Below are 16,264 nucleotides of genomic sequence, written 5' to 3' on the forward strand. Positions count from 1 at the left end.
GTCCCTAGCTGGAGGGGTGTGGCTACAGACACAGATTTGCCCACTGGAGCAGCGGAGGTCTTGGGCCAGATACACGGACCTCACGGCAGATAGGTGGCCCCACACGGCAGATAGGTGGCCCCACAAGCTGATCCACCCCTTGACCTTAGGCTCAGGTCTTCTCTGGACATGGCACTGCCGGGTCAGGTCTCTTGTCACTCACACTCTTGGTGTGTACTGTGCCCCTGTTGTCAGCAGCCGTTCCTAGAGTTGTCTCCCACGTTAGAGCTATGACAGATTGAATTCAAGCTCTAATGAGATCTAGGCACGGCCCTCTGAGCCATGGGACTTCTCCCACAGCAGACCCCTCCTGCCTAAAAGGTCATTCTCCCAGAAAGGGCCACAATTGGATTTGAGGCTTGTGAGAGCCGTGGGTTTATCCCGTGGATAGAACGACCAAGTATGTCTCACTGGGGCTGCCTGGCTTATCTTCTGGATGTAGCTTCTGCTTCCTCTCTGCTAACCAGGGAGCCATATTGCTGGACCCGTGTTTGTCCTTGGCTTCTTTTTGCTGTGTTGCCCATCGGTTTCTCCATAGTTTTCAGCTGCCCTATCATTCTGTTTATGATTTTCAAAAGTTTTTCCTCTCTTTGGAATTAAGTCTAATTTTTTTTATTATCTTGACACTCTACCATCTTATACAGAAGTTGAAAGTATTTTCTGTCATTTTTCTGCATTTCTCTTTATGTCTAAATTGCTTCATGTGAATTGACTTTACTTGCCTTGAATCCTTCTAATTTTTCTTTTATTAGGGGAAAATGGACAACCAAGAATATAAGGATGCACATGAATTTGCTGCAGATGTCAGATTAATGTTTATGAACTGCTACAAATACAACCCTCCAGATCATGAAGTCGTGGCAATGGGTAGAATGCTTCAGGTGAGCCTTTACTCACGGCGAATGCTCTGTGCTCTGAGCATGTCACAACAGGGACACCTCTGTCCTTAAATAGTACTAAACAGTTTACAGAGGATGTATTCAACTGTAGAGGTTTAAAATTCCTGGAGTTACAACCTTTAGTAGCGCATTTTAAAATGAAGAAGCCGACTGTGCAGAAGAAACTGATGCCTCATTAGTGAGAGAGGGCAGTCAGTTCCTTGCAGAGTCAACTGAGCACCTGGCTCGCTTTAGAAAAGGGCCCAGTCTTGAGTCATTAAAAGGTTGAATATTTACGATATGGCTTACCTAACTACCCAGCCCTTGATCTGGTTCCCTTTGTAATATGAGAGGTCAATACTGCTGAGAAATGGGGAGGAAATTTGCCAAGACAGACAGACAGACAGGAAGAAGTGTCATCTTGCATTTCTTCTGGTGTCTTAAAGAAGCCTGCCCCAGATATGCCCGTGTGTGTGCTTTTAAAATGTTCTAATTGTATTAAATCAGAAATGGAGAAAACCAAACCAGGTGGCACACGTCTACAATCCCAGCACTCTGGAGGTGGGCCGGAGGATTTCAAGTTCCAGCCTAGCTGGACATGGTGAAACTGTCTCAAAATAAACCAAAAAAAAAAAAATGAACAGGCTAATTTTCCATTATAGGATGTTTTTGAAATGCGTTTTGCCAAGATTCCTGACGAACCTGCTGAGAGCACTCACGCACATCGCCTTACGACAAGCAGTGTGAAAGCCCTCGGCAGAGAGAGCAGCAGCGCGGCCTCCTCCGAGGACTGCTCTTCTGAAGACTCCGAGGACGAGCGAGTGCAGCACCTTGCCAAGCTTCAGGAACAGGTAGTGTTCCTGTGGTCCCTGGGCTGCTGGTCCTGGACAGACGCGTAGGTTTACAGCTGCTGTATTTAAGTCGCTCACTGTCTATAACTTTAGTTACTGCCAGGCAGGTTTGCCATGTCTAATATTTCCTACTAAAATATCTATATGCTATTCAATTCTAGAGCCACGTCCTTTTTCCTCCTCTTGGAAACTGTCTTGTCTACCCTGGCTTGTAATGAACTTCTGATCTTCTGCCTCCACCTCAAGTGTTGAAATTGTTGGTGTGTACCATGATGTCTGGGAATTTTTTACAATTCTATTTACATTCCTAGTCTGAGTGATTGATTCTTATTGAAATGTATTATAGCACAATGTGGGATCTTTTATAAATGAGACCATTTGCTACTTTCTATGATAAAACTAACCATGTTCTGAGATCCTATGAAGCGTAAATCTAATTAATCTTATCAATAAAAACCAGGAGTCAAATATTGGGGTAAAACCTAAACAATCAGAGGATGAGAGGACCAGCCACCAGGGACCTTCCTCTCCCATTCCTCCAGTCCAAAAGGCTGGGATCCTGTCTCCACCCTGCCTTGTCACTTCCTGTCTCCTCTCTGTACAGACCTCCAGACCTCTATGGTTAAATAGTGGCTAGCTCTGCCCTCCTATCTCCAGGCAAACTTTATTTGTCAGAACACAAACAAAATATCCCACAACACTCATGCCTGAAGACTGGGATTGGAGAGGTGACTCAGCAGTTACAAGTTCTGGCTGTTCTCCCAGAGGGCCTGAGTTCAATTTCTAGCATATCTATATCTGGCTAATCACAACCACCTGTAACTCCAGCTCCAAAGGGACCAATACCTTTGACTTTCACAGACACTTGTATATATGTGACCACACACACACACACACAATTATTTAAAAAAAAAAACCTTTTGAAAGAAACCTTAACACCTTGAAATGCTAACTGTTCTTGGGCTGTGTTAAGTTTATCACCATACTATATCTGTCTGTCTGTCTGTCTGTCTGTCTATCTATAATGATAGCTTCAAATCTAGGAGCTTGCATGGGCAAGTGCTGTGTTGTTGAGCTATGTTTTCAGTCCTCCTGGACCAGTTTTAGATGGTAAGAGTTTAGGTTGAGCATGAGATAATGTTTGAAGTTTTATACACACCCTTCAAATTGCTGGACTTCTAAAATGAAGCAAAATCTTGGAGGAAGCAGAACATGAGCTGAATTTCACAAAGGGGGGATGGGATGACTTTGGAGTAGCATGTTTTTCTGGTGGCTTCAATGATCCATGAATGCCTAAAGGCTTTTGGTTTTTTTTTTTCCTTTTCCAGCTTAATGCTGTTCATCAGCAGCTACAAGTTCTGTCCCAAGTTCCATTACGTAAGCTAAAAAAAAAGAATGAGAAGTCTAGAAGGGCACCGAAAAGAAAAAAGGTTAATAACAGAGATGAAAATACAAAGAAAAAGCTTAAACTAATTAAACAAAAAGAAAGGCCCAAGAGCAAGTAAGTACGTTCAGCGGGAATTGGTTTTGCCCGAAGGGTAGCTTGGTAATAGATTGCGCTTTTTTAGCCTATGCAAAACCCTGGTTTCCATCCCCCTACCTAGATTAGTTGATTAGGATGAAACAAATGTATAATTCTATTACAGTCAACCAAAAAAGAAGAAACCACCTTTGAAATCTGACGATGAAGACTTCGCGAAGCCCATGAACTATGATGAGAAAAGGCAGTTGAGTCTGGACATAAACAAACTTCCTGGGGAAAAACTTGGGCGCATAGTTCATATAATACAGTCAAGGGAGCCTTCCCTGAGAAACTCCAACCCAGACGAGATCGAGATTGACTTTGAGACTCTGAAGGCATCAACACTTAGAGAATTGGAAAAGTATGTCCTCGCCTGTCTACGGAAGCGGTCACTGAAGCCCCAAGGTAAACCATGCTCTCCCGGCCACGTCCAGTCCCTTCCCAACCCTTACTGCGAGGCCCCGCCCACTCCGCCCGGCCCCGCCCCGCCCTCTCTCACGGTCGCCCCCTCCCACAGTGAAGAAGGTCGTCCGCTCTAAGGAAGAGCTCCATTCCCAGAAAAAACTGGAGCTGGAAAGGCGGTTGCTGGACGTCAACAACCAGCTGAACTGTAGGAAACGGCAAACAAAACGTCCAGCAAAAGGTAGATGGCGGTTTCCCAGTGCCCGCCGGCAACCGCTGACTGGGGGTTAATGCTCCCTGTTTTGCAGCCGAGAAGCCGCAGCCCCCGCCCACGCCGCCGCCACAGCCCGGGCTGGGGAGCGGGTCCCGCCTGAGTGACAGCAGCAGCAGCTGCGGCAGCAGCAGCAGCAGCGACAGCAACAGCTCGGGCTCCGCGAGCAGCAGCAGCGACTCGAGCTCCTCCGACAGCAGTGACTCGGAACCAGGTTAGCTGGCCCCAGGCGCCCGCCGGTGGGGGGAGTGGCCTTCCCGTAGAGTCAACGGGACCCTGCTTGGGAGGAGGACCTGTGCTTGGGTGCCGTGATCCTTATTAAAACGGGTTACTCTTTCCTTAAAAGAGATACTGCATGAAAGGCGTATAGGAGGTGACTTGCAGGTCTGACACGTCAAAGGAAGCTTACTCCCCGCAGGGCGCTACCTAGGAAATGTACTGGGTTTAAAGCAGGGAGTGTTGCGTTGCTTTAAGCACTTTTGAGATTCTGGGAACTTTATTTGGAAAATCTCAGTGTGTTCCCAGTGCACTTCGGGGCACTCCAAAGTTGTAAGGTATGTCCTGTTTGGACACCGCTCTCTGAGTTGAACTGTCGTTTTGAATTAAGCCACTCATCTCAATATTTGTAGGGCATATATTTCACTTTATCTGTTTCTTAACTATAGAGTATCATCTTTCATCTATAGGAAAATAAATTCTCTTGTACAAGGTGCCAGTTGTGTTGAACCAGGTCGCTCATGCTTCGTTTGTTTTCCATTACTAGTTCCATAGCTGGCATGTGGTCACTGCCCACTACCGTGATGCTGGCTTGGCAATGCTGATGTATTTTAACCGAACAGCAAATGCAGGATTCAGGGCACTTTCTTCCCTAAAATTTGCTTTATTGTAAATAAGATTTTTTTGTGTGAGGTTCATTCCTCCTTTTTAATTGAAAAGAACTCTACAGAAACTCCAGCTAGAGGGCGTTCTTTCTGTGTAGTCCACAGTCAAGATTCTGCTGGCTCGCAGTAACTCTGTCTTCCTTTGGTTTTGTTTCGTTTGTTTTTCTGTGGCTATAATTACTGCATCTGGTTTTCACGTTTCTGAGTACGTAGTGATGAACAAAAATTTTGTAAAATTCAAAAAGAAGTTTTACTTTGATTAGAATTTGTCATTCTGATACATTTTAAAAATCACTTAGAGCTCTTTTATTATGAGGTATTTCTTATATTTGACTTCTAAGCATAAAACAATATTGGAAAAAATCCAAGTTGCATTTAGTATTTTAAATTGTAACAATTTACAATTGTAATTTCATTGAATAAAGCATTTGTGACCTAATAAGTTACAGCACTTTGTCTTTTATTTGTAGGATAAAACTATTATTCTATTAGTTTGAATTATTTAACTTTTAAAATTCAATAAATGCTTTGTGTGTTAGAAAAAATACCATATAATAATTTTTCGATGTAGGTACTTTAATAGTTAGAATATTTTCTTTTTTTCCTTTTTAGTTTTATTTTTTGGTCCAACTCTCACTATGTAGCCTTATCTTGCTTTGTAGACCAGATTGGACTTGAACTCAGCAATCCTTCTGCATCTGTCTCCCAAATGCTGCGATTGCAGGTGTGCTGTACCATACCAACTCTTCATAGAATTTTCTAGTATGTTACTTGAAGAGAAAATGTATCACTTATATGTTCTTTAAATGGTGCAATATCTATTTTCTGACTTTAACAGAACAGCTCATTCTCAGAATTCTAATCTTAAAACATTGCTAAATTTGTATTTTATGACCAGCATTCGTGGTTGCTGTCATGTTTCTCAGAGAGCTTTTGTTTTGTTCTGTGGTGTAGGAAGCCAGGCCAGTGGTGCTGTGTGTAAGCTATGTCCTCACTGAGTTTCCTGGGTCGCTCTGGACTTATTCTGTAGCCCAGGCCGTTCTTGAACTTGCAGTAAATTTTGTAAAATGGGACAGAATTTTTGCTCTGGTTAGAATTTGTCATTCTGATAGATTTTTAAATCATTTAGAGCTTCTGTTCAGAAGTATTTCTTATATTTGACTTCTAAGCATAAAATAATACTTTAAAAAATCCAGGTTGCTTTTATGACCCCAAGTAGTGAAGTCATAGGTCTGCACTCATAGACTGACTCAGAAACTGTTTTAAAATGTACATTTTAAAAATAAAAATAGCCAATTCTCTCCCTGCCTCTGGTCCTAGAGATTGACAGTCTCTCTGATGTAGCGGGCAAGCAGTTTAAACACTGAGCTGTATATAAACCTCAGACCACCTAATGAATCTGTGACTTGTTACACTGAGATCCGTTTCTGCTCAGTGGGTGCTGTAAATTGTTTCTTGCTGTTGCTTGAGATGGAATCTCACTGTGTCGCCCAGGCTAGACTCAGACTCTCGTTATTCCTCTTGCAGCCTATCTACTTTTTGGGGGAAACCCTGTTTAACTGTATGGTAGATTATGAGTAATTTTCTTTGTAAAGGTGTGAAAAGCACAGCTGTCCTTGCACATGGCAGTCTTAGCTCTGATGACAAACACGTTGCCGACCTCCACTGTTTGGTGGAAATGGGTTATTTAACCCCCAAAAGGTGAAAATCCGGTGTATTAACAAAGACATGTAATAAGAGTGGAGCTAGGCATAGTCGCACTTCCGTGTAATCCCAGCACTGAGGAAGCTGAGGCAGGAGGGCTATGAGCTTAAGACCAGCATGGACGAGTAATGATACCTTGTCTCAAGAAAATTACACTGCAAGGATCAATAAGATTTTCTGTGATTTGTTTAGAATGGATACAGTGTACTGTGGTGATCTCAAGAGTCTAGGTAACAGAAGCAGTTTTTCTGGAAGCTTTGGTGACTTATATACTTTATTATTAAGCTAATCCTTATTTTTAATTTATGTTTTAATACTTGTCATACTGCATTTGTTAAAATTTTCTTAGCATATGTTAATTATATTTAATAATGGGTTTATTATGACATTTTCATACATGTGTATATTTTGATTACACTCAACCACCTTCTGTGTCTCCCCTTCCCACTCCTGCTCATCCCCTTCCTCTCTCCCCAATTGTCCCTTCTGTGTGTGTGTCTGAGTATATATGTACATGGATGTGCGCACAAGTGTGTGTCCATCCCATTGAGTGCCATTAAGGGTGAAACTTTACCCTCAAAAGAAAAAAAGGTATGAATCCCTCACTGGTGGTTACCCATTGGGGAAGCTGTCTCTTCCAGTAAAAGGTGGGGCCTCACAGCTCCTTCCCCTTCCACAGCAGGGGATCACTGGCTCCGTCCTGTGGCTTGACTCTAGGCAATTTTGTTTCCTTTAGTTACAATGCTTTACAGCTTGAGGTGTCTGGGCAGACTCAGCTTTCCCTTCTGATTCCTCCGCTTCTATTCCTGTTGTGTTATGGGTTGGTTCCGCTTCAGTGGTGCGCTGCTTAGGTGTGGCAGACATTTTAAAAGTAATGACCTAGTTAGGGTTTCTGTTGCTGTGATGAAACACCGTGACAAAAAGAAGTTGGGGAGGAAAGGGTTTATTTGGCTTACACTTCTATATCGCTGTTCACTATTGAAGAAAGTCAGGACAGGAACTCAAATAGGACAGGAATCTGGAGGCAGGAGCTGATGCAGGGGCTGTGGAGGGCACACTTTACTGGCTTGCTTGCCATAACTTATTCAGCCTTCTTACAGAACCTAGGACCATCAGCCCAGGGGTAGCCCCACCCATAATGGCCTGGATCCTCCCCATCAATTCTGATTAAGAAAATGCTTCACAGGTCTGCCTAAAGCCTGATTGGATAGAAATGTTTTCTCAGTTGCGGCTCTCTCCTTGCCAGCCAGCATCTCTGACCCTCGTCAGCTTGATACACAAGCACATCACTGTTCAGCCACAACCTTCCTTTCTTGTTCATCCCCAAGATCTTGCATTGATATGAACATCGCAATATAAAATATTCCAAATTTTAAAGGGTCCACAGTGTTTAAAAATTCAAATGTTTAAAAGTTTAGTCTCTTATCCAAACTTTCTTTTAAAATCCAAAGTCTTTGTAAAACTTTTCAAAAGTTTAAAGTCTCAACTGTGGGCTCCTGTAAAATAAAAAATAACTTCTCACAACTCCAGCTGTCTATTAACACAATGTATGGTGTCTCAGATCCACTAGTGACCTTCTGGGCTCCTCCAAAGGGCTGGGCTCACTTCTCTGCCTCCACCCGCTCGGCACAAAGCTTGTCCTCTAGGCCCAGGATGCTCCACTCCACTGCTGCTGTTCTTGGTGGCCACATCATGGTGCTGGCATCTCCAAAATGCTGGGGTCCCTGCTGCAGCTGGGTTGCACTTTCACCAACAGCCTTTTCTTTTCATGGTGCCAGGCCTCGACTTCTCTGCAATGGCCCCTTCAGTCCTAGGGCTTCCACTGCAGCTTGAGCTACACCTTCCAAATGGCTTCCTCTGGCCTCTCAGAGCCAAGCCTCAGCTGCTCCCCATGATTCCTTCATGCCTTCAGAACCAGTACCATTTGGGTGACTCTTGACTAATTTGACTGCCAGCACAAGAGACAACCTTGACCACCTCTGGAACACAGCTTGTGGTGCTGACTCCAAGAAAATACTCTTCAGAAAACGTTACTTCGGTAATGCTGGTCTCTTCTTATTCTCTGCTAATTTCTTAGCCCCAACTGACCAGCATCAGTTGTTCCAGTAAAGCAAAAATTTACTTCAGTGGTTCTGGTCTCTTGCTAACCACAGCTGTTTCTTCAGCCCCGGTTAACCAGAACCACATATTCCTGACTCAATACCAAATGAGCCTCATCACATCGTTAAGGGGCTCTCAAACCTCCCTTGGAGACTTGACAAGCCAGGTCTCCCTCGTCTACACTGCTCTCGGCAATCTTGTCTTCCATGCTCCACACAACAGCTCAGCAAGCTTTACGCATTCAGAAGCTTTTCTTACCCAAACTCCCATGTCATTTTTCATCATGGAGGAAAGTTGGGGCAGGAACTCAAGCAGGCAGGAACCTGGAGGCAGGAGCTGGTGCAGAGCCCGTGGAAAGGTGCTGCTTACCTTCTTGCTCCCCGTGGTTTATAGAATCAGGACCACCTGCCCAGGGATGATACCACGCACAGCAGGCTGGGCCCTCCCCATCAATCTCTCATTAAGAAAATGCTCTACAGGCCTGCAGCACAGTCTTTGGAGGGGTATTTTCTCAGCTGAGGCTCCCTCCTCTCAGGTGACTGTAGCTTGGGTCAAATTAACAAAACTAGCCAGCATAGGCGATACTACTGAAAACTTCATGAGTGTTATAAGGCGCACTAAGGCTGTTTGTTCTGAATCACCCAAAAAGCCCATTATTTGTACATTTTTAATAACATACTCATTTTTTTACCTGATTAAACAGGACTAATTACACAGTAGAGTACAGATTTCCAAGAAATGTCTTGTTGAAACATCTAGGAGATTGAGTTAACTATCATTTCAAGCAAGATATTAAATCTGTTTCAAGATAAAGACTTGCTAAAGACATCCTAAATCCTAAAATGAGGATGAGACCCTGTAGGCCAGAGGTACTTAGTTCTACATTACAATGTGGTTGGATCATTTGCATTTTCTTTTTGCCTGAAATCAACATCTGCAAACACTCATGTACAGATAAATCAAGGACATTTAAATTTATTTTTCATACTGGTCACTATATCAAGTGTCAGATTCAATACGTAGAAGAGGCTTGAAAATGAAGCTGACTCGGCACAGCCTGTGTTGGCTGCACTGGCGCTCACGGGAGCCGCTAGAACAGTTTGGAAACTCAGTGAGCGGATGTGGCACATGGAGAACATATAACCAGTTCCTTTATCCTGTGACTTAATCCAGGTATCGAGAAGAGCCCTATGGCTCAGCTCACTGATCGCAGTACTTCAGCCACACAGGTAGTGAAGGCAGGAGCATCAGACTCTCAGGGCTCCAGGACAGCCCCAGCTGCTTGAGACTCTGGCTCAACAGTTAAACAAAACCAAATAAAATAAATAATAAAAAATAAAAATAAATATAATAAAATAAATAAAATACTAGTGCTTCTGTTTGGAACCTTATAGGAAATGATCTGAGAAACTACATAAGTGTAAGCTCAGACACTTAGTGTAGAGTATTTGAAGATGTTTAATGTGGTTGATGTACAGGTAACCAAAGCATCTCCATAGTAATAACATCAGCTCTGTCTTTTGTCAGTGGTTTCTAAGTAGGAATGAAGTAACTTATCACTTCACTGTCATCGAGGTTTTCTGCAGAAGCACAGAGAATGTGATCAAGTTTCTTTCAATTAAAGTCTTTTGATTGAAAGGATTAGAAGGGTGTAAAAAGATAAAAGCCAAAGCTCCAGGCTTAATACAATAAAAATAAAATAAATAAAAACAGGTTCATACACTGAGATGTATTGAAGTTGGACCTTGCAATAATCATTTCTGTCCTGTGCATTTTTTATTTTTTTCTACACAGCTAGGTCTTCCTGGATAAATACATTATCTGTAATAGTACGTCTCAGCTTGGCAGTGTGAGAATGACTTTTTCTAATACTGTGTCTGAGTCTGAGGTGGAATAGACAAGGGAAACAGGTATGCATAGACTTAAAAATGTACCAGGGACTGGGGTGGTTTGCAGTTTAGAGCCATGGTTGCTCTTCCAGAGGACCTGGGTTTGGTTCAGAACCCACATGTGGCTCACAACACTATGTAAATTAACTGGATAGTCATCCACATGAAATAATTAAATCCTAGGACTTCAAAGGGCTATCGTGTTTGAGAATAACTATAGTTGTCTGGTCTTTGTGGCTTTCTGTTTTCTAACTAAAGTTGAAAGACTCAGTGTAAAAGGGGCAAGGTTTTATGACTGGTTTGTTTTCAGTGTTAAAGAAAACTCCAAATACTGCAAGGAAAATAGCCGAAGGCTCTTAGTGCAGGACCAGTTGTCAGGGTTTGTCTACCACTAGAATGTTGTCTTGGCAATGCCTTTGGGTAAATCCTCCCACACCTCAGGACCTGCTGTCTCTGTAGAATAAGATGGAGCTACCGCAGTGAGTTCAGTCATTTCCATGGACTGTTAGAATGGAACATGGTTTCTCTAATCTCATAAGTTTGGTAATTATTTCTTGTGTGTGTGACATCATATTCTGGTTTTGCCTTGTGATTTTGAGTTTGTATTCAACCTATTGGGGTTTTATTCCAAACCAGCTTGCTGGTGATGTTTGTTGTCTCTGGAGCACAGGCCTCAATGCTTTTATAGGTAAACAGGTACTGAATAAACCTGCTAACCAACTCTGCCAATCCAGCTATTTTATTTTAACTGTAGTAAGTTGTCTGTGTAGTTTAGAATAAGAACTTTATAATCAAAATTTTAAGTTAAGTTTTTGAGAGATATGAAATTCAAACACAACATACATCATATGCATTTGACTTGTGGTTCATGTACATTACTCAATGAGAGTTTCTTAATATAGGTATGCATTATTGTTTAGAGGCCCCAGAGAATTTTTTTGGTAATAGATACATGATCATAATTGTTGTCAACTTAATTGGTGTTTCCCAAATCTGGTAGATTGTTATTACTCATTGAAATATATTGTTAAGCTTAATAGCCAAATATTCACTGTGTTCCTGGGAGGCAGTTACTTAAGATTAGGATAAGAAGCACAGCCCTGAGCTGTAGGCGCTCATTTTTCACCTGCTTGTATTCTGTACAGCATTGAAATATCAAAAATGCTATAGTATAGTGTTAAAAATACCATATGTACTAGATAATTTTAAAATATCTAGTTAGTGTCTCCAGATCTTGAGGTACTAATTTTTATAAGCCTAAATGTTAGTTTTACATGCCATAAAACTAAGGAGAAGTTCATCAGCTTTTCTTAGCAGGACACCAGTGTGGTCTGTCATGTTCTTATTCCCGAAGGTGTCTACATTGTAGGACATTGTAGTTTAGGTGCATGATTGAGTAGCTAAGATTAACAGATATGTGTTGTTATAACATTATATTAATGATATAATATATTCATTATATTAATGAAATGTGTTTTTGTTTTTTGTTCAAAGCTGAAACTGTAGTTTCTTTAAGTGTGAAGGATCTTAGATCTCTCTATCCTCAGTGTGTTCAGTGTCTCCCAGTCACCCCTCTACCCAATCCCAACACTAAAATCAATCTTGGCTGAGTGATACTGGCTCGTGTCATTTTGAATACTTGAATTATTTAAATTAAAGCACAGCTTTGAGTGCTATTTAGCAATTTTAACAGTGTCCAGCACAAATATTTTAAGAGAGGAAAGAACAGTAACACGTCCAGTGGAAACTGACGGCATCTCAGGGGGCAGAAGGTAATTACTACATTAGAGTGTTGTAAGTGTTGACCAGCCTTGGCACACTTGGGCTTGAACCAGATACCCTTCAGGTGGTTAATGACGACTGGCTTGGAGCAATGAATGATTACCAACCAGTCTGCCGCTTCACCATGTAGCAGAGGCTGTGCCGGGGAGGATATGGCACCACACTTGGTTGTACAATAATAGAATGGAACCTTGTCTCGCCATGACAGGCAGAAAGGGCTTTTATATTTACTTCTACTGCCAAGTGTCAGCTGAACAGACATTTCTAGGGGAACGGAGGCCCTGTGAAACCCATTGCTTCCCTGGGGGGCTGTAGGTGATAGAGGACTCACCTAGGAAGCATGAACACAGCCCTGGATACCACCGCAAGCATCATACACACCAGGTGTGATGATATACCCTGCTGTCCTAATACTTAGGAGGTGGAAGCAGGAGGATGAGCAATTCAAGGTCATTCTCAGCTACAGACAACTCAACTCATTTGTTTGTATCTAGTAGAAACTGCCAAGTAGTTTTCAGATAGAGGGTTGATAATTAGGTGGATCCTAGTCTAGCAAGGGTATCAGATATGTCACTTAATAAGTTTATCCTGTATATCCTCACAGACAATAGTAACTCTTTGTTTCTCTTGGTGTGTTCTCAATGACTTAACATAAGCTCTGGATAGCTACACTGTGGCCCCTTAGTTGGTGTAATTGGTACTGTTGTCTGAAAACTTGGGCTCTGTTTTGTAACTTTCTTTTTAAATTCTCACTGAAGTTCCTTATAGTGAAAGAACACACTTAGTTTTTTCCTGAATGTAATCCAAAGTGGAATTTTTGAATAGGTATTTATTCCATCATGAACAATGAAGATTGGGGGAAATATCTTTTCCCATTCAAACCAAATTGGCCTAGTTTAAATAGGGCAAAATCTGCGGTTGTAAGAATTTCTTGGTATGAGAGATTAGTATTAAAGGCAATCTTTTGAAATGAGCCTTTTCTTTGTTTTCTTATGAGCCCCAAAAGTTTTATTTAACTTCTTTCCTTGAAAAACATTACAAAAATATATTTAGGGTGTCTGACATATTTTTGATATATGCATGCATCTTAGAACAATTTAATTAATAACATTAACTTACCTGCCAGTACATATTTTCTGTATTGAAAATACTTAAAATCTACTATGTTAGCATTTTTTAATATGCAACTTGTTATCAGCCATAGTCACTTTATAACAGAGCTCCTGAACCTGGTCTTCTGTCCACCTGAGAACTTGTGCCTTTTGATTGACGCCCTGTGACCAGGGAGTTGGGTCCCTTTGACTGACGCCCTGTGACCAGGGAGTTGGGTCCCTTTGACTGACGCCCTGTGACCAGGGAGTTGGGTCCCTTTGACTGACGCCCTGTGACCAGGGAGTTGGATCCCTTTGATTGATGCCCTGTGACCAGGGAGTTGGGTCCCTTTGATTGATGCCCTGTGACCAGGGAGTTGGGTCCCTTTGATTGATGCCCTGTGACCAGGGAGTTGGGTCCCTTTGTCTGACGCCCTGTGACCAGGGAGTTGGGTCCCTTTGTCTGACGCCCTGTGACCAGGGAGTTGGGTCCCTTTGACTGACGCCCTGTGACCAGGGAGTTGGGTCCCTTTGGCAAGTTGTCAGTGTTAGACTTCTTCATTTCTAATATGGAAAAGTTGTACTTGGTAGGTTTTTTTTTAAGCTTATAAATGTTGAAATAATTGTCTATATAAATTTTCAGAAATATTTCCTAAATTTACTGACACAAAACAGAATGATTTGCCTCCAAAAGAGAATATAAAGGTAAGCTGAGTCTTTTAACGCCAACGTTGGAAACAGTGTAGTCCTGTAACTGTGGGTGTAGTAGTAACTTCCTTTAGAACTTGGCGGGGGGGGGGGCAGTACTGGGCATGCTTGTGCCCATAAATGGTGTCACCGTTGAGGAAGCTGAGGAAGGAGGACCAAAGGTTTCAGCTAGCCTGCGTTGTATAGCAAAAGATTCAAAAAGAAAAAAATAAATCATGTTTTTACATTTAAAAAGTCACTTTTTAAAATGTTATTGATATTTATTGAGCTCTACATTTTTCTCTGCTCCCCTCCCTTCAACTGTCTCCCAAGTTCCCCATGCTCTCAATTTACTCAGGAGATCTTGTCTTTTTCTACTTCCCATGTAGATTAGATCTATGTATGTGTCTCTTAGGGTCCTCATTGTTGTCTAGGTTCTCTGGGATTGTGATTTGTAGGCTGGTTTTCCTTGTTTTATGTTTAAAAACCACCTATGAGTGAGTACATGTGATAATTGTCATTACCTCACTCAAAATGATGTTTTTTATCTCCATCCATTTGTCTGCAAAATTCAAGATGTCATTTTTTTCTGCTGTGTAGTACTCCATTGTGTAAATGTACCACATTTTTCTTATCCATTTGGTCGAGGGGCATTTAGGTTGTTTCCAGGTTCTGGCTATGACAAACAAAGCTGCTATGAACATAATTGAGCACATGTCCTTGTGGCATGATTGAGCATCCTTTGGATATATTCCCAAAAGTGGTTTTATTGACATCCAAAATGGCTATACCAGCTTGCACTCCCACCAGCAATGCAGAAGTGTTCCCTTTTCCCCACAACCTCTCCAGCATAAGTTGTCATTAGTGTTTTTGATCTTGGCCATTCTTACAGGTGTAAGATGGAATCTCAGAGTTGTTTTGATTTGCATTTCTCTGATGACTAAGGATGTTGAGCATTTCCTTAAGTGTCTTTCAGCCATTTTAGATCCCTCTATTGAAAGTACTCTGTTTAGGTCTGTACTTTATTTTTTTATTGGCTTATTTGTTCTTTTGATGACCAATTTCTTGAGTTCTTTGTATATTTTGAAGATCAGACCTCTTTCTGATGTAGGGTTGGTAAAGATCTTTTCCCATTCTGTAGGCTGTCATTTTGTCTTGTTGACTGTGTCCTTTGTTTTACAGAAGCTTTTCAGTTTTAGAAGGTCCCATTTATTGTTTCTTTCAGTGTCTTACTACTGGGGTTATATTTAGGAAGTTGTCTCCTGTACCAATGCTTTCAAGTGTACTTCCTACTTTCTCTTCTATGAGATTCAGTATGGCTGGCTTTATGTTGAGGTCTTTGATACATTTGGACTTGAGTTTTGTGCATGGTGATAGATATGGATCTATATTCATTCTTCTACATGTTGATATCCAGTTATGCCAGCACCATTTGTTAAATATGCTTTCTTTTTTCCATTTGATATTTTTTGCTTCTTTATCGAAGATCAGGTGTTTGAAGGTGTGTGGATCAATATCCGGGTCTTTTATTCAGTTCCATTGGTCCTCCTGTCTGTTCTTATGCCAATACCAGGCTGTTTTCAGTACTGTAGCTCTGTAGTAGAGTTTGAAGTCAGGGATTGTGATGCCTCCAGAAGTTCTCTTATTGTACAGGATTGTTTTGGTTATCCTGGATTTTTTTGTGTGTGTGCTTTTCCATATGAAGTTAAGTACCGTTCTTTCTGGGTCTGTGAAGAATTTTGTTGGGCACTGTGTTGTATCTGTAGATTGTTGTAAGATTGCCATAAAAAAATCAGTTTTCAATTCATCAACTAGGTGTTGAAAGTCTTCTTCTTTAAGGATGTGAACTATAAAAATGCTTGACTTCCTCTTCCTATGAGATAATAACTTATATGTCAAACAGTTATGTAGCAAGAGCGCCCACTTGTGCATCCGGCCGCCTGGCTAGCTTAGTCCTGCAATAACCACACAGAAGTTGTATTAATTAAAACACTGCTTGGCCCATTAGCTCTAACTTCTTATTGTCTAATTCTTATACCTTAATTTAACCCAATTCTATTAATCTGTGTATCGCCATGTGGCAGTGGCTTACCAGGTAAAATTCCCAGCATCTGTCTCTGGCAGCTCCATGATGACTCTCTCCAACTCTGTCGTTCTTCCTCCCAGC

At 41.7% G+C, this 16,264-nt stretch overlaps 1 protein-coding gene across 1 annotated transcript in view; it reads left to right on the forward strand.

Moving 5' to 3' along the window:
* Nucleotides 1-16,264, forward strand: part of Brdt (bromodomain testis associated) — a 39,519-nt gene that overhangs the window by 11,074 nt on the left and 12,181 nt on the right. Inside the window, exons 6-12 of the mRNA XM_041642119.1 lie at nt 792-920; nt 1,580-1,768; nt 3,097-3,269; nt 3,415-3,695; nt 3,808-3,933; nt 4,001-4,177; nt 14,054-14,115. Of these exons, the coding sequence (XP_041498053.1) occupies nt 792-920; nt 1,580-1,768; nt 3,097-3,269; nt 3,415-3,695; nt 3,808-3,933; nt 4,001-4,177; nt 14,054-14,115 (1,137 nt within the window). The remainder of the gene's footprint in view (nt 1-791; nt 921-1,579; nt 1,769-3,096; nt 3,270-3,414; nt 3,696-3,807; nt 3,934-4,000; nt 4,178-14,053; nt 14,116-16,264) is intronic.

Source organism: Microtus oregoni, unplaced genomic scaffold (genome assembly GCF_018167655.1).
Source record: "Microtus oregoni isolate MIOR12 unplaced genomic scaffold, Mior012 000072F_ref0000427, whole genome shotgun sequence".
Lineage (NCBI taxonomy): Eukaryota > Metazoa > Chordata > Mammalia > Rodentia > Cricetidae > Microtus > Microtus oregoni.